Source organism: Labrus bergylta, chromosome 16, assembly GCF_963930695.1.
Source record: "Labrus bergylta chromosome 16, fLabBer1.1, whole genome shotgun sequence".
In the NCBI taxonomy this organism is placed as follows: Eukaryota; Metazoa; Chordata; class Actinopteri; order Labriformes; family Labridae; genus Labrus; species Labrus bergylta.
This window is the reverse complement of record NC_089210.1, coordinates 19,950,730-19,968,946: the sequence shown is the minus strand read 5'-3', so window position 1 is coordinate 19,968,946 and position 18,217 is coordinate 19,950,730. Positions and strand designations below refer to the sequence as shown.

Genomic DNA, 18,217 nt, shown 5'->3' with positions numbered 1-18,217 from the left:
AAAGTGTCAAAGTATTGAAACATTTTGATGTGTGAAGAGGAGCACAGATGAAATATATACACGCACACATGGCAGAGCTAAAGGGGGGGTCAACTGAAAGATGAAAAGAGAGAGATCCGAGGAGAAAGGACAGGAGAGAAATGACGACTGAAGACAAAGGATGAAGTGTGAGCGCATAAACAGACGAGTGTGTTATCTTTCTCAGCTCATTTTTTGACCACCCGTCGCCCATCTGCCTCCTCAGAGTGATGGAGATGTGTGTTTATATGAGTGTGTGTGTGTGTGTGTGTGTGTGTGTGTGTGTGTGTGTGTGCGTGCGTGTGCAGGGAAGGCGATGTACATTTGCCGTTGTGATAAGACATTTGTATGCGTGTGTGCGTCCGTCTTTCAGGGTGCGATGGTAATCAAAAGCGAAGCGATTTTATAATCAGGAGGGGTCATAATGTCACTGCAGTGTTTTATTATTGAAACCCCCCCTCACACACTCTCTCTCTCTCACACACACACACACTCTCTCTCTCTCACACACACACACTTGAATACACGCCTCCCCACCAGGATTTATGCTCCCCTCTCAGAGCTAAAAATAGCAGCGAGCTGCAGTCCTGAGCTAAAATTAGACTTCACGTGGCTGAAGTAAATATCTTCTGGATTTAAAGACGGATCGGCTTTGGAGAGACACATCTGTCAATGCACCACAGCGCCCGCTAGATAATTCATTTATACATAAACAATCCACAGAGACTAAATGAAAACCAATCATAGCACCGACAGCAAAAGGAGCTGGACTCTGGGAGAAGCACAAGTAGAAAACAATAGTGAGAAATGCACTTGTTTTTATCTTGTAATCATGAACTTTTTAGTATAAATAATAATGATTATTTGTACATTTTAAATAAATGTGCATGCACAGAATGCCACAGGAAGTCATTCCTGGCTGTGTCCATTAGAGGTGGGACTTCTAAACGTTTGAACGCTAAACTATACAGAAATGATTTATCTTGTCGCTGATGTTCTTGTTTGATTTTGTAGCCCACAAAGAGGCTTTAGTATTGATTTCATTCTGTTTTGTAACCATCTCAAAGCTCCTCACAGGAAGCTTTAAGAGTGTCTTATACAAAGCCTGTATCCATCTGTATGTCAGTAAGATGTTTCTTTAAACTGCAGCGTATTTACTCAAGAGAAAACGGTTCAGATCATTTGGTCATGTGTATGTTGACATGGCATTTTGTAAAGAAAATTACATGTCACAGGTAAGTTTTGCTCTCATTAGCATTTCTCATGTGTCCTGACACACTCATAGCTACATGCATGACCCCCAAGACAAATAAGTGCCACCGCATAATGAGTCCATAGGGAGCAGTGATTAATGCACATCAAAGTCAAAGTCAAAGTCAACTTTATTGTCAATTTCAAAATATGCCAGACATTCAGTGGAATCGAAATTGCGTTTGTCTCCGTCCCGTGGTGCAATACAACCAAAATAAGGTAAAAAAAGAGATAAGGTAAAATAGATCAAATAAAATGAGGTAAAAATAAGATAAATAATATTTACAGTAATAAATTCTAAATTGTGCAAAAAAAACAGCACATACAGCTTTGATCAGGGACTCTCAGTGTGCAGACTGACTGCTCCCTGCAGGAGGCTGTAATGAATGCAGGTGAGCCTGTCCTATAGGCAGGGAGGATCAAATGTATGTGCAGAGACTAATGCTAGGAAGAAGAGTTAATTAGGTATAGGTAAACAGTTGACCTATTGTATATGAGGATCAAGGCATGGGCAATATAGGCGGACGCAAAGGGGCAATTCACAGCAGGTATTAAGCTGATCCGATCGCAAGTGGACAGCTCTAGGCACAGCCATTTGGGTCTCTGAAACTACTCGTGATTGGTTGTCACTTTCCCTGCTTTGCATGCAAATAAACACGGAGCCTCATTCAGTTTCATTAGACCCCAAAAAAGTCATCCAATAATGATAACAAACCGTTATGCAGCACACATGCAAATCTTAAGAAATTCACAAAAAAAAGGAAAAGAATGTCTTATGTCGTTTTCTGAACTGTTGTCTCTGGCCTTGTAGGACCTGCGTTATTTTAAGTCGAAGAAGACGAGCCGAGGCCTCCTGCAGGAAGGATGGATCAACAGCCAGGACCCCATCATGTGCTCCTACAAACTGGTCACCGTGAAGTTTGAAGTCTGGGGGCTGCAAACACGAGTAGAGCAGTTTGTGCACAAGGTCAGGATATTAAATAAAAAAGTTATTTGCAGGATGTTTTCTGTGTGTACATCCTGTAGACGCCTTTCAGAAAAAAAACTCTTCTCCTCACTCATTAGAACTTTTTGACCCCTCTGTGTCTGCGGCAGAGGCATTTCATTCTCTGCTCTGATAACATATGACACTCAGTCACCTGGACGTGAACCAAATCCGATTTTTCATTATTGCCTTCTACGCTATCTGCCCTTTTTAAAACCCTGCAGAAAATACCTGCACCGCCTCCCTTCACCTCGGCTGTACAGTTTAAACTTCATATCTCCCATTTCCCCAAATCCCTTTCACCTAGCCCAGCGCAGCATCTGTCCCTCGGCTGAACTGTCCCTGTGCTCTCCTTGCCTGAGGCACACGCACGCACGCACGCACGCACGCACGCACGCACGCACGCACGCACGCACGCACGCACGCACACACACACACACACACACACAGGCAGGGACATTACTCATACAGTGACTCATATTAATCACATCCCTCTGGGGGTGAACAGAAACATTTACAACTTTAAAAGCCATCACAGTTAAGTTATTCTGATTCACCTCCTTTCTCCTTGATTTTCCTCCCTGACTTTGTCCTCTCGTTATCTCTCCTCCTCTGCGACCTTGCTTCCTATGCTTCATTTCTCTCTCTCTCTCTTTTTTTTTTCCTCTTTATCAGGTGATTCGAGATGTTCTACTTTTAGGACACAGACAGGCCTTTGCCTGGGTGGATGAGTGGATTGGTAAGTAGATGGCGCTGGTGGTGCTCAGGAAACTCAGGCTTTTTGTCATCACTACAGAAAAATATGATGTAGGAGCACAGGTTCAACGGTTCACTAAAACCTGAATACATACAGATAAAATAAGAGTATGACTTTAAATGAAGGTCACAATATTCACCATGAATAGTTGCTATATAAATAAAGTTATCATTAATAATGACTACTAAGTAGCCAGTATGCTACTAAGCATGCTAATAAGCTACTGCTTACTGATGAATATTGTCACCAAAATAAGCTAACAGCTAAATCTGTCTGACTAAAAGATTCTGAGCAATGTGTCGTACAAGGACTAGATCCGATCCAAACAAAGCAGAGCCATGGTTTACACGATGGAACTATTCATATATATTCAAGTTAAAATGAAGATGGTTCCTATGCAAAAGCAAACAGACGAGAAAGCATCCGTTTACAAATCTGCAGTTCCTAAACCACATAGTTGATTTTTCATTTTTTAAACAATTTTTTCATCCAAATCAAAATGTTTCTGTCTTCTGTCAAACTCAACTACAAAGTGTCCTGGATTTCTTTTTCCTAAAGTGTGTTAACTTGTTCAAACAGACATGACCATGGAGGAGGTCCGGGAGTTCGAGCGGGCCACGCAAGAAGCCACCAACCTGAAGATCGGCACGTTCCCCCCGACCATCTCCATCTCAGAGACCCCGCTGCCGTCCTGCGCCCGCAGCGGCCCCAACAGCGCCCCGTCCACCCCGCTCTCCACAGAAGCCCCCGAGTTCCTGTCGGTGCCAAAGGAGCGTCCCAGGAAGAAGTCCGCCCCCGAGACCCTGACCCTGCCCGACCCGGGCCGCAGAGATTCGCTCTTCAAACTGCCGAGCTTTTTCTCCTGGAACTCCAGTCCGCAGCCTGAATGAGAGCGAAGAAGGGTCAGACGCCTGTGAACCCCCCCGTCCAATCAGTAGAGGATGCCTGCCCAGCACATCCCACAAATGCCCCCTCAAGCCAGCGGAAGTGAAGGAGACGTTTTCACTGTCCTGGTGATCCCCAGCTCCTACAGACCCGCCTGTGTTACCACAAAGCTCTCAGACTACCTGTACAGGTGCACACAGGAAGACTGAACCCAAAACTCAGTGAGGGTAGAGATATAAAGTCCCCCTGAGAGTTCAACTAAAGCAGACAGAGGCTCCAACTTCTTAAACAAAAACAGCCAGGATCATCCGTCAAATACAAACCTTTCTCACACGTTTGGACGCTGTGTTCTGTTCTTTGTAATTTCACTATTTTCCTGTAAAGCTGGGACCACGTCATGTGATGATTTGCAAAACATTGAGGCCCCATATGATATTGGAAAAAGCACCGTCAGATGTTTAAATGTATCCCTTCTGGATTTTTACATTTCCAATTTAAATTTGATGCAGACAAAATGTGTCGTTGGGACAGGGTCATGTTAGCCCTCTCTGGTGCAGCTTTAAAAACACTTTGTAAGAGGAGAGTCAGGTCTACAGGAAGTCCAGCTGATCACTTGAACTCTCTTACTGTGGATTCACATCTTGCACAACATCCCAGCTGTACTTTAAGAAACATTATTCTTGAATTGTTTCACTTTTTTTCCAGCTCAGTCATTCACAGCGTAGTGAGTCGTTCCCCATCTTTACTTCAGAGCGACTCGGCCTCTACGTGATGCTCTCTTTACACCCCGTCATGTAACTGACCTTAGAAACTGTGAAATGTTTTATCTGCTGTTTCTTTAAGCATTTCACAGCGTTTCTAGTCTTGGTCTCTCCAAACTTTACTGAAACGGTCGCTGGCGTCAAATTCAAAATGTGCATTTAATTTCCTAAAAAACATGAAACATTTCAGTACCAATGAGCAACAGGACACCCCCCCCCCCCCCCCCACTTGGCAGTTGCAGGAACATTTGATTAGAAAAGAAATGAGCGTCTGGAGCGTCACACTGAGAGCGACTTCACTGCACAATAAAGTCACAGTAAAGTCACTGTTAGTGTGACGCTCCAGACGTTTCTTTAACAACATTTGATACGTTGTTTTTGTCCTCTTTTCATTTTAGAAGCCCGTCCTAATTTAAGGCCCAGTCCCTTTTTACTAGCCTGGTGATGCCGTTTTTGACAAATAAAGTCAGCTCTCAGATGTTTTTAGTGCTGATTAGTTTGCAGATTAAAAACACAGAAAGAAGGGTGTCTCCCTCTCTCCCACACAGTGCAGCAGGCTGGTGTACTCCCCTAGAGTTAAATATTATTTCTGATGTAAACTTATAGTCTATAGTCTGTGCTGTCTTTGCTGTGAACGAGTTTGTTTTCAAATAGTGAAAGGGCGGTCTCTTTTTGACACCTGTTAATAGAAGTTTTATGGTAAAGGTTTTAGTGTTTTGCAAATCATCACATTCTGTGTCTATTTACATTTTACACAGCGTCCCAGCTTTCTCCGAAAATTGCGTTGTGGTTAGGAGTCTAATAAGTCACATCGAGTGTAGCGTACATTCCTCAGAAACATGAATCCCAGCAGAGCATCGACTTACTTTAATCCAAACTCAGGGTGTGTCGACAATATTCATTCACTCCACATGTACAGAATCCACTTTTTTCCTTTTCTTCTTTACCTTCAGACATCGGAGCCTCTGGCCTTTGTCACCTGGAGCTTGTTGTATCTGCAGTATTTAGTTTGTGATTTGGACAGATCCTTGTGGGCCACCGTATCAGTTGAGTATTAAGGTTGTCACAGTCAGGTGTGAGGTGTATTCTTGTACATAGTGTATGAACATAAACAGTGAAGTATCGACTTGAAGAACATATCCAGTGATGAACCATGCTGCTATGAAGTCGCCTTGAGTGTATTTAAAAAGTTTGGTTCTGTCTTCTCCTTTGACGTGTTTGTTGTAGTGATTTTCCGCCACCTTGTCTGTGAAGGACTTCTGTACCCGCATGATTCACCTTCAGAAATATTTGTGATTTGAAAGTGTTTTCTTTGTTTTCTCGGCCTCGTTCTCGATGTTGTGTTTGAACAGAGTTTTTACTCGCTGCTCATGTGGCTCAAGTTTAACGCGGCTGCTGTATTGTTCATTTGGACGTTACACTTGATGATTTTTGTATTCATTAAAGTAAATGAAATAAAATCTTGTTGTAAATAATCACTGTGTGAGGGCTCTGGTTTTACACTCTGATATTGAGAGACATGCTTCTCACACACACACAATCAGGACCTGGGGACTATCAGGACGTGGCCTGGCACTTCTCCATGTCCATACTTGAGAGCCCCGACGCTCCACATCTGGGATTTCAATTTACAGTCATTTAGAAAACACTTCATACTTTTTAAGGTTATCGTGTGACAGTGTAATGATAACTTATAATTATCATACATGTTGATTTTAAATAACTCATGAAAGTCTATTTTAGGAGACCTATTGGAGCTACAAGAAGACGTTAAACTCCAGAATATAAACCTGTGGTGTAAAAGCACTTTGAGTAATCAGAAGACTAGAAAAGACCGTTTATACCAGAGTTATCCAAACGTACTGAGGCATCGAACATGTTGACATCCATACATCACAAACATGCATGCATCTTCATGTTAAAGCACCACGCAGAGTTTAGAGTCTTCATTAAAAAAACAAGTTTTATTTATAAAAAGGATGACCTGAAAGTGAAAGTGTTGCACAGACATGAAGGAGCAGCAGCCACAGTCTGTGTTTAGAGGTTCCCTCAGCAGGACAGTGAGCAGTGCATTTTGACCTTTCACTCACCGGATCCAATAAACCCTGACAATGTTTACAATCAAATAAATTAAAAATCCAAAAAGTGTGCATGTTTCTGTCGATAAAATCAAAGCTAATTCTGCTCCACACGCTGTGAGTTAACAACATCAACTTCGGTATGAAGGCCGAAGATTTAAAATGTGCAAAGTTCAGTTTGGACGTCTCCCCAAAGCAGGCGACCCAAAACCTCCACCCTCAGAGTGAAACATTAAATACTTTTTTAAAACAGTCTGAAATAAAACAACAACACACGATGTGATAATAAGAGCACAAACACATAATAAATGAGGTCATGTTTCTCCTTCATGTAAACACCGAGAGAACAGCACAGAGCATTGAGCAGGTTGATATGTGTGTGAGGAGAAAGTGAAGAATAAAGCGCCCGTTTGTTTTCTGATGTGCGTGATCCAGCCGATTTTACTTTTCCCTCTTCCTTCGTTATCTTCCCTTTGAGTCTTGAATCAAGTCTTTTGTTCTCTGACGCTCCCTGTGGTTACGCATGGCATTGAGGAAAAACTCATACCAGAAGAAAGTGAATCCTGTGGACAGCGCCGCTTTCACCAGGCTTGGCGAGAGGCCTTTGAAGAAACCTCGGAGACCCTCCTCTTTGGCTATCTGAAGCATGCAGTCCACCAGGCCTCTGTAGCTCCGCACCTGCACCAGAAGAACAGCAGAGAATGACACATGATGTGGACCACAGTATGAGGTCTGACTGTTATGAGACATGATGTAGAAGAGCTTACCTGTCCAAAGTGAACTCTGGCTGCCTCGAAGCCGCCCACCTGCAGCCTCTTTTTGAAGAGGTCGAAGGGGTACGTGATCGTTTTGCTGATCACTCCAGCTCCACTGCCACAGATCAGACTTCTCAAGTTTCCTTGAAGCAGGGGATATTCATGCACAGACTCTTTAATACCTCGTATTTGTTCGCGGTGTGATGAATCAAAGCTGATCAACACTGCACTCATGTAAACCGCGGAGAGACAATAAACCTGAACATCGTGGAGCGACTTCAATCTTACTGCAAATGAGTCATGAAGCTGCAGAGAAATTAAACATGTGTTGTGCTTCACTCTGAGGTGTAATGATCAGAAGTGTCACATGTCTCGATGCAGCGGCTGAAAAGATAGTTTTAGGTTGAATATATCCGAGAGACATTCACTCCTGTCAGTCGAAAATATCCAGTCTACAACTAACTTCAGAGTAGAGTGGAGCAGTTTGTTAAGTGATGCATATCAATGCCACAGAGTCATTTCTACTGCTGTGAAAAGAGGCCACTCTTCTTGTCACATGTTTTATGTGAGATGGGTGTGCAGGCCTTTACACAGAAATGAGCCCAAAAGTGTGAATTATTTATGTTTTATTGGCGACTTCGTCTCATAGAAAGCTTCCACTTTGGGGCTCTTTATTTTGCCATAACCAGCTGGTGGATGATTGTAAACACAGTCCACTCTTTCCCAAAGCCTGCAGTCATTAAATGTTCAGTTTCACAGCGCTGTGCTGATGCAAAAATAAAATGAATGAAGACAAAACCCCTAACAGAACACCTCATTCTGATGTTTATGAAACTCTCACACCGCAAATGATCCATCAGAACAAACAGCTGGCTAAAGCTGTGAATGAAGCCAAAGCTCCTTGTTTTAGTAAATCACAGTGGACTGGTCTGCAGAAGGATTTATGTTTTGTGTTTGTGATGTGGATGTGCTAAAGCAGGAAGACACACAGATATTTATACATTATTGACAGTTGTAGTCTGATTGATTAAAGACCTTACAGGTAGCAAGGTGCAGTGATCTGTCAAATCCAGGATGTGACCCATACCATGGAGATGCATTGAGAAGAGGTGTTGAGTAAATGTATGGAAAGGAGATGGGTTTTTTTTTATCAATAGATGCGATCTGATCTGTAGTCTTTGTGATCTGCTGCTCCTCTTATGTGAGCACATAATGTGGTGCAGTGTTGGCCCCGAGTTTGATCTCCACTGACCTCCAGACTTCCCAGCGTCAGATGATGGAGCCAGAACCTTTTTAAAGACGTTGTAGGTGAAGAACTGCAGCCCGGCGTACGGGAACACGGCCATCAGAGTGGGAGCCAGGCCGCGGTAAAACGTGAGCACTCCCTCTGAGCGGCACATTGTGGACACGGCATGTCGCAGGTTTCTGTACACCTGAGAAAACAGCAAGAAGATAATATGATCGACGTTTTCAGTTCTTCTCAGCAGAACTTAAAAATAGTTCCTTGTGATAAAAGCCAGAGAAGCTGGATGTCTTGACAGCTGCAGTTCATACTTTGGGTTCTCCCTGAGCTGCAAAGCGTGTCCGCAGTGTGTCCAGAGGCTGGCACACCACTGTGGCCGAGCAGGCAGCCAGACCGCCGCACACGAAGTGAACTCCGGCTGTCTGACTGTCATACGACGTCGTCTTGTGCGCCGCCTCAGTCAGTAACTCAAAACTGGCAAACTGTAGATCACAGAGAACCACAACAACTAGATCAGTCTTGCTGTTTACAGGTTATAATGGTTTATTTCAAGACTGATGGTTTGCAGGACTATACCTGCACGGCGCCAAAGCAGATGGAGAGCAGCTGTGCAGGGATGTGGCCCTTCCAGAAAGCAAAGAGTCCCTCCTCTGAATGAATGCAGCGGGATGCCTGGAATAATCCCCGATACTTCCCCTCCGGCTGCTGTGAGGACACACGCTCAATCTGCAGCTGGGGGAACAAAAAAAATAAAAAATCACTGACACACATGCACGAAAGGAAACAGCATTATGAACATTTAACATAAAAACATGATACAGTGTGGAAGTTTAATTAGCGCTGTTGATAAGTGTAATTTATTCCTACATTATTACCTCTGTGCAAACATAAACACTAAAATCCTTCCTGTTTCATCATATCTCCTTCATTCAAACATCACTGAAATCAGGATGGTTGTACAGTAAGAACAAAAACACATCTTTACCTGGAATCTGATTTTAAGCACGTCCAAGGGGCTGATGAGGGCTCGCGTCACCATCCCAGCAGCTGACCCGGCCAGGGCTGCCTCCTCCGGGGAGCGGACTGCACCCTGAGCCGACGGGTCAAAGCCCACCATGTCTCCACAGCCTCAGAGTCCGGTCAATGCTGCAGAAGGACATCAGGAGACATCTCTGTTACATACAGCTCTATTTCTCTCCCTCTCTGGTTCTAAGGTCTCCATCCTCCCTCTGCCTGCTGCACACCCGGATGTGATCTGTGCTCAGGGAGGAGGAGGAGGAGGAGGAGGAGGAGATTTTCTTAGGTTATTTTATTTCTTAAGTCTTCATAGTTTTATGGGGAGGGGCTGAGAGCAACCACAGACAATTGGGTGGTTGGCTCAGCACCTTCCATTCCTCAAGGTCTCCAGTCCCTATTGTTTTATTTGGTTTATTCTTTCTTTTTGGAGTATCTCGAGGGGCATTTATGTTAAATAAAGCTCAGGGTTTCAATGTGTGGGCCGTTCTTTTATGTTTTCAGTCTCCATGTTTCATCAGATTCTCTGTCATCTAATTATTTCTTGATAAATCCTGATTATCATACCTTTAATATATTTATATAAGTGAGAACAAAACAACAAGTAATGACGACATGAGGAGCAGAAAAACAGTAATATCATAATATCGTAATTTCATAATATCCAGTTTATGAGTTTATGGGCACAGCAGGTAAAGGACAAGCATGACACCTTGGGACTAGCTGTGCTAAGCTAACAACAAACACGGAGCAGCTATGTAACCTGTACAGATCCAAAGACACTTACCGTATTCAATAAATCATTCATTAATAAAACTACTGCTACAGCACTGAACGCAAAGTACAGGACAACTTTATAGGACAACCGCAGCTCTCTGTTGCACGCCCAAAATACTGCTAGTATTACTTCCGGGCCATAAAGAGCCCGGTATTTAAGTGGCGTCATAATAATCGGATAAATGAACTATCACTTTGGAAAAGCTCACATAAACGTCCCCTCAAGACAAAATAAATCGAAATAGCTAAGAAACTTTCATTATAGGATTTGGGTAGCGAGGCAATAAAATATAATTCATCAACTTACGAATTTAAAACTCGATTGTAAGCTTAAGAGAGATAAGAGAGCTTTACTAAATCAGAAACTCAGAGCATCTGATGAGCATTTGAACGCAGCCTTCCAAAGCTGAAAAAGGTGGCAAGATGTATCACTGCCTCACAACAACACGTCGGCAGTATGGCAGTAACGTGGTGTTAGCCATGCCTCGATATAACTGTGCAGGGATCTCTCTTGTCGCGATACTTTGGGCTTTGACAATCTGTACAGAGTAGCGTCTGCTTACACCTCCCCAAGCGGTTTATCTAGCACAAATGTGAAGATTTGGCTCTTAATTTAGACACATTTTCGCTACATTATTTTTCGAAATGTAAGTAATTGCCTTATTGGCTTATCTAAAAACATTTTGTATCCCTCATATACCTTTTTTCCGGGTAGTTTTCAGGTAAATGTTGGTTGGGTGTAAAACTTGACGCTAACGTTAAGTCGTCTTATTAACGTTTCAGAGAAGAAGCGCGTCAACCAGCTGATTCAATAATAGTTCAGATTAACTATCAGTATGTTATAAACAGGATAGTTACTCTGTTTAAGTCTTGACTTTACATATACTCGTGTTTACCCGGCAAGAAACCGAAAAAAGTTACTCCAGTACACGTCAAGCTAACTGTGGTTTAAACATGATGCTTCTCTTTATGTTGACGTGTGTATCATGTAAAAGGCGCCTGGCTGCTGTGCAAGTCATTTCTTTTCATTATTGAGGTAAAACCAGGTTATTTTGTGTTGAATCTGTTGGTTTTGGGTACTGGATGAACCCAGGGGCGTGTCCAGACTGTTTTTTGTCTGGGTTGGTCCAGGGGTGGCATGAAGTTTGTGCACACTGAATGATTTTCATTCATTTACACTTTCTGTTCCCATTTATGATTTTTACATGTAAGTTACAAGATTCTGCAACACAAACATCTTCAAATATTTTTAGGACTCCAAAAGAAGATGCTCAAAGTCACATTGCAGGCAAACTATTGCACGTCGTCTAATTTGCATAAATGCATTTATTGTAAAAGTTTAGGTATCCAAACATTGCTAGTAAGTGCTTTTCATGTTAATCAGTGAGCAAACGTTTGCTTTCACATTTTTTATGGACTCATCCCTTTCTTAAATACTTTTCTTATGAAATAAATGTGCACAGTAATAAATAACAACTGATATACTGACAAGAGAAAATGTACTACACTGACACTGAAAGAAAACTAGTAGCAGCCAGCTGCAACACAGCCAGAACAACTGATTTTAACTTTAAAGTCCTGCCTCTAATAAGGTAAGTAGCCAATCATAGTTTGGTATTTTGGGGTGGCCACGCCCCTGGGGTGACCTCTTGGTTGACCTGAGTATCCACATGTAATCCCTCAGTGAATGAGCAGCCAGTTTGATGACAGCACAGGATTTTGTGTTCATTGTTGTCACACAAATCGTTCTGTGTCTCTGTGTCTGTATTTTGTGAAGCAGAGCCCGGATTGTAGGCAAGGTTGCAGTACTGTTATAAACCCCAGCTGTTTTTTGTTTTTTTTTAACCCAGGCCGCTGTAAGATGCAGTAATATGTGTTTCCTTATCTTCACAGTGTGACGGCTCTCTGGTGTCATTTGTGTGCTACCATCTCTAATGGAGAACTCCTCTGATGACTACAGGATCCAGGCCTTTGACCTGGACACGCAGATGTTGCTGAAGACAGCCTTGAAAGGTGTGCATGTTACCAATGGCGTAGATTGAATATCTTGAAGTGGGATCGTATGAGATACTTAAATACAATTCACTATAATGCAGTCAGCACAGCTCCTGTTTGCTGTTCTCTGTAAATGTAGAAATTGTAGATGTCACTCCTAGATGTTTTAGACAAAGCAGGGTGATGGGTAGCCTGCCAAAGATAAACTTTCCCAGGTCCTTAACTCCACTTATTCATGTGATTTTACTTCAGCTTTATGTTGTCCAGTCCAAAACTTACCAAACAGTTATCTCTTTAAACACACTATTCCCATAACAATGCATTTATATTTTTTTTCAGATCCAGGTTCAGTTAACCTGGAGAAGGTGTCCAATATCATCATGGATCAGTCGTTCAAGGACCAGGTTTTCAGCAAAGAGGCCGGACGCATCTGTTACACCATCGTTCAGGTCCGTAGTGTTTACATCACATTGAGCTACTTGTTGTTCCTCTTGGTTTGTTTGGTCCAGACTGCGAGCACAACTGGAACAGAAGGATTGAAGAAACCAGAGCAGGACCCAAATATCTCATTTAAGTCTTAAACTCGGTGCTGTAAACTCTGAGCCAGTTTACCTGCTCTACTTAGTCTTCTGACTTTTTGCCCATGCTTGACCTTCACCCTGACCTCTCTGTGTGCAGGCCGAGGCCAAGCAGAACGGGAGCGTGTTCAGGAGGAACCTGTTGAACCGGCTCCAGCTGGAGTTCAAGGAGCGAGAGGAGACGAGGGGGCGCTCGCTGCAGGAGTGGGTGTGCTTCGTCACGTTCATCTGTAACATCTTTGACTACCTCAAGGTAAGTCACTGTTGTTTCCTGTTAAGAGATTTCAGCATGTAATCGTGTTGTATGTCGTGAAAATACTGAAGATCTCAACATCTGGCTTTAATGTTATTTTTGATTTATTTACAGTAACTTGAAACATTTAAAAAAATCTCTAACACTGTAAACATTGTGACTCTGTCTTGTTTGTAAACTGGACTAAAATAAGTGTAAGATATATCTGTGTTTGGGACATTTAACCTGTGTTGCAAAAGTTCACTTTCTCATCAGCTGCAGTTTAACTCCGCCTTCATCCTCAAAAGCAGTTGTTGTTGTGGCCAGGTGAACTTTATTGTGAAGGTGGTCATTACTGTCACCATCAAACTCACAGTATTAATCATGCTTTTCTCCTAAATGTCTTCACATTCAGGTGAACAACATGCCGATGGTGGCTCTGGTCCACCCTGTGTTTGACTGTCTGATGAGGCTGGCCCAACCAGATGCTCTCATGAATGAAGAGGAGGTGAGGACCAGCACTTATATTTCTGTTTGTTTTATTCGATTTGATTCCTGTTTGGTAAAATACTTCTCCCCCCCCCCCCGTTTGCACAACCTGCTCCGTCCACCATGTTTTACTGCTGTGATATTGAGATGATCAATCGTCTTGTTTGCTTTTGCAGGTCACATAGGCATCATTCAACTTCTCACACGTCTTTAATATAATAATAATTAGTTTTCTTTGAGACACTGACATGTCCTCGGCCTCCGCAGGTGGACTGCCTTGTGTTGCAGCTGCATCGCATCGGAGAGCAGCTGGAGAAGATGAACGCCCCGCGCATGGACGAGCTGTTCTTCCTGCTGCGAGACGGCTTCCTGCTTCAAGAGGGACTCACCTCCATGGCCCGCCTGCTGCTGCTCGAGATCCTGGAGTTCAGGGCCGGAGGCTGGCTGCTCAGCAGCACCGCCCACAAGTACTACTACAGCGAAATCGCAGACTAGGATGTGCCGAGTGGCTGTTTGGCAGGTGCGTTAGCCAACCCTTGAGCACCTTGGATACCTCCTCTCCTGATTATAAAACCAGCAATTCTAAGATGGACATCCTCCAGATAAATCAGTGAAGGGTTCTGTGGAGCTGGTTGTTCAAAACTGGTCAAAGACTGCTGGAGTATTCCCTGCGTTCAATAAGTTCTGAGACACGGTGCCGTGGATGTGGAATATGTGCAATAGTTCACCCAGAGTTAAGTTATGTTTACGAGGTTTAGTTACATTCAGGTATACTTTGTTTTAATGTTTGCTGACAGCTAAAGAAGCTGAAGATCTTTCTATTATGTTTTAATTATCTCGCAGGCATTCCTTATTTTGTGAGAAAAGATTTCAAAGTCTGACTTAGTTTTAAACCAGATCCGACGGGCTTGGAGCAGACATTCCAGTCGGATACGAGCTGATTTGGTCTTTGCTTTACTTTTATTGTTGTGTGACCAACTTTTTAATTTAATTCCAAATCACGATTTGACTTCTTTTGTTGAATATTTTAGACTAGTATTAACATTTTACAAAGGCTTTGAAATACTCAGTAGTTTTCCAGTTGGATTCCTGCGTTGCTGGTTTAGTCAGATGAAGCATTTTGTCCCGAGGTCAGGGAGCTTTTTTTTTTTTTTTTTTTCATAGATTTTGTTGCAGAGATCGGAAGTTGAACGTAAAACTGCATTTCCGCTGATTTATAAGTCAGACTGACAGTTCTCTTCTTTAACAAGAGCAGCAGACATGTCTGATTTGTTACTCCCACGATCACTGGAGGATGGCGTATTTCCATTTCACCAGCACTCACGTCCCCATGTAGCCCATAGATGTTAATATCTGATCCAGCTTTAAGCTCTTAAGCTGCCACAGAATCAGACTGACGAAATGCTACGACTGAAATGTGTTTAATGAAAGCTCGCGTCTGTTGAATGTAAATATGCTTTATATAAAATTGGCAGTCAGACAAATCAACCTCGGAGTGATTCAGAGGAAAAATGACAAATGTTGGAAATCAGAATAGTTTCAATCAAAGCCCAGCCGTGTTCAGGATTTAAGAAATGTTGTACTCCACCTCCGAGGCAGAGTCGCTTTACGCTGTATGAAACAGATCCTAACGAGGACGACGTGTGAAGGACTACGTTTGGATGCTGTCGATACTAATTTTCCCTACAGGGCACAGAGCTGACTGCAATATGTGTTTATATTTTTTATTAACTTGTTGCAACATTTTTACATTACTCAATTCCATTTTTTTTATGGTTGGGTTTTACTTCAGATGCGACTGTATTTGTTCAAATAAATTTTGAAAGTTTTTCCTTTATTCAGTTTTTATGTGTTTTATTTTGTTGAAATGAAAAAATGCTGTGATGCTTCACTACATCGTTTATCAAAAGAAAAAAAGTCCATCCCTGTGAGCCGTTTATAATCCACTGTTGTCCCACAGCTCAGTCCTTCCTGCAGAACACCTTCACACTGTTCACTATTTACAAACGTGTCACTGAGTCGCCCCTCGACCCTCTGCGTCCAGAGCGTCTTTCTACCACCAGCGGTAGTGAGCGTAGGCTCTGTTGGCTTCGGCCATCTTGTGCATCTCAAACTTCTTCTTGATAACGTTGCCCTCCTTCGCAGAGGCTGCCAACAGTTCCTGGGAGAGTTTCTCATACATGTGTGTGCGTCTGTGCCTGTTCTCCCTGCACTCCGAGATCATCCATTTCATGGCGAGGAAGCGCTGTCTGTTTTCCGAAAGAGGGATGGGCACCTGCAACAACACAGACGGTAATTAGACTTCATGTTTTTATGTTTGCTGCCACAGAAATGTACCGATCTGCTTCTTCACTGACCTGGTAATACTTTCCACCTTTCTGAATGCTAACCAGCCCGACGATGGGCTTACAGTTGTTGAGAGCTTGGTGGAAAATGACATACGGGTTACACTCGATCTCGTCCTTCTTCCCCGCCGGAGCTTTGTTGTATTTCTCCACCTGTTTCCTCTTGATTTGCTCCAGAGTCTAGAAGACACAGGACAAATTGAAGGAATTGATATTCCTAAAAGGTTAAATCTTTAAACTTAAACTTTAAACTTCCCTGAAAACAGTTTTTTTTTTCTTACATCTGTCAAGATCTCTCTGGCCATAACCTTGTTTCCATGTTTCATAATCATGTTGATGAATTTACTGCAAAGAAGAACAAAAAGTCAAACACCCTGAGGCATGTAGCTGTGACTGAAAAGTGACGCTCTCTCGTGTAGTGATCTGATATGGTTCTACCTGAGGACTGGGTCGTTGAAGACAGAGCTGGTGACTCCACTGGTTGCTGCCTTGATGGGTCTGAGCGCTTTGAGCTCCCGCTGCTCCTTCTCTTGGGCGCTCAGCTCGGCCTCCGGCCTGTTGTACACCTCCTTCCTGACCTCTGGCTCCAGATAGTACGGGTTGTATCTGCTCCATCTCACCAGGAACACTCTGAAGAGAAAATGCACAGCAGAGTAGAGTTATATAACAAGAATATAAACTTTGAAATGATTCTAGTAAAAATCAAATGATATCAAAACCTGTTTCCATACCCCAGCAACAACAAAACAAGTCCTAGGCCCGCAATACTGACTAAATCCTTGTTGTTATTGAGAAATATTTGTAAGCAAACTTATTCATTTCATGTAGTTTTTGGACTCATACCTGTCCTTTGCAACTGTTTTATGAACCGCTGTCCTTTTTAAAAAAAAAAAAAAGCTTTTTGATTCTATCGATGATTAAAATAACAGACTATATCGTGTTCAAAACTATTGAAGTACTGGACATTTTGACAACCGTACTTCATCAGAGAGCTGAGTGTGAAAGATCTGTGTGAGGAAGGCAGATCCATTTCAAATAAAGCAAGTGTCTGACCGACAGATACAATCACAATGTAGTAATATTTAGTTGATCAGTAACAATTGAATTAATTTAAATTAATTAGTCAATCAGGAAAAGTGTAGGAACATTTTTATTCTCCCCAGATCCTTTATTTTATAACGACATTTAAAGATTTTAAGACAAGCTTCGGTATTTTCACCAATTTCACACTAGGTTAAAAAAAATATAAATAATCTCGTGAAATTTAGAAGAATGTTTATAGTTAAAAAGTTTATAGTTTAAATTTATATTTAAATGAATAAAAACTCGAAAAAGATTGGAAGTTGGATTTTTGGATTAATACAATTATCTTTTTTATTTATGTATTACTTTTAATTTGTTTGTAGTTTTTTTGTTGTTTTTTTGGGGGGCATTTATTAAAATAAAAAGATGAATAAAAAGAAAAACATCTGTGATGAATATCTTAAAAACTGTTTTGCACTGTTCACTGTCATCGTGTGGTTGGAATATGTCCTAATCTAATACATTTTAAATATTAAGTAACAAATGAGAGAAGCCTAAGAATGAATTGAAAGTTATATATTTAGATATAAGTGGATTAATAAGGATAAAAAGGTTATTAAAGCCTTCCGTTAATTTCATGTTGGTTCATGTTTAGCACCGGAGATAGTTTACTTCCGGACTTCGTCCTTTCTTTATTGTTTCGATGTTAAAAGTGCTCTAAAGTTCGCCATTGTTACATTAATATCAAATACACAGTAACACCACTGATTCATTATTGGAGGCTGTATAAAATGATAGTTACCTTGGTGTCCAAGGTTTCAGTAATCCTGAGATGGAGGCGGCCATCTTGGAAATGTGAGCGTCAGTGAGGACCCCAGATTAGTATCTCCCGGAGATGCCTTCATTTATTTTATTTTTTTTTTACATCGGCTACAAAAAATCGGCTGTTTATCTTAAACATTTTGATTTAAAAAATACTAATGCTAAAATATATTTTTTTCAGAATGGTAAAAATCTTTTTTATTTTTTTA

At 41.9% G+C, this 18,217-nt stretch overlaps 4 protein-coding genes across 4 annotated transcripts in view; 2 read left to right on the top strand and 2 right to left on the bottom strand.

Moving 5' to 3' along the window:
- Nucleotides 1-6,132, top strand: part of pitpnc1a (phosphatidylinositol transfer protein cytoplasmic 1a) — a 48,148-nt gene extending 42,016 nt beyond the window's left edge. Inside the window, exons 7-9 of the mRNA XM_020636210.3 lie at nt 2,081-2,236; nt 2,930-2,993; nt 3,591-6,132. Of these exons, the coding sequence (XP_020491866.2) occupies nt 2,081-2,236; nt 2,930-2,993; nt 3,591-3,901 (531 nt within the window). The 3' untranslated portion in view covers nt 3,902-6,132. The remainder of the gene's footprint in view (nt 1-2,080; nt 2,237-2,929; nt 2,994-3,590) is intronic.
- A 468-nt stretch (nt 6,133-6,600) lies between these two features.
- slc25a19 (solute carrier family 25 member 19) lies at nt 6,601-10,661 on the bottom strand. The gene is made up of 7 exons (XM_020636293.3): nt 10,535-10,661; nt 9,719-9,879; nt 9,310-9,465; nt 9,045-9,215; nt 8,743-8,923; nt 7,503-7,633; nt 6,601-7,413 (listed from the first exon to the last, which is right to left on the bottom strand). The coding sequence occupies exons 2-7, from the start codon at nt 9,848-9,850 to the stop codon at nt 7,198-7,200; spliced, it is 987 nt and encodes a 328-aa protein (XP_020491949.1). The 5' UTR covers nt 9,851-9,879; nt 10,535-10,661; the 3' UTR covers nt 6,601-7,197.
- Nucleotides 10,662-11,046: 385 nt separating this feature from the next.
- On the top strand, nt 11,047-15,655 carry mif4gdb (MIF4G domain containing b). The gene is made up of 6 exons (XM_020636214.2): nt 11,047-11,171; nt 12,418-12,537; nt 12,859-12,968; nt 13,198-13,350; nt 13,745-13,837; nt 14,086-15,655. Exons 2-6 carry the CDS (start codon nt 12,459-12,461, stop codon nt 14,311-14,313), a joined length of 663 nt encoding a protein of 220 aa, XP_020491870.1. The 5' UTR covers nt 11,047-11,171; nt 12,418-12,458; the 3' UTR covers nt 14,314-15,655.
- On the bottom strand, nt 15,529-18,076 carry mrps7 (mitochondrial ribosomal protein S7). The gene is made up of 5 exons (XM_020636213.3): nt 17,989-18,076; nt 16,602-16,793; nt 16,445-16,508; nt 16,176-16,343; nt 15,529-16,093 (listed from the first exon to the last, which is right to left on the bottom strand). Exons 1-5 carry the CDS (start codon nt 18,030-18,032, stop codon nt 15,872-15,874), a joined length of 690 nt encoding a protein of 229 aa, XP_020491869.1. The 5' UTR covers nt 18,033-18,076; the 3' UTR covers nt 15,529-15,871.
- Nucleotides 18,077-18,217: the final 141 nt, after the last annotated feature.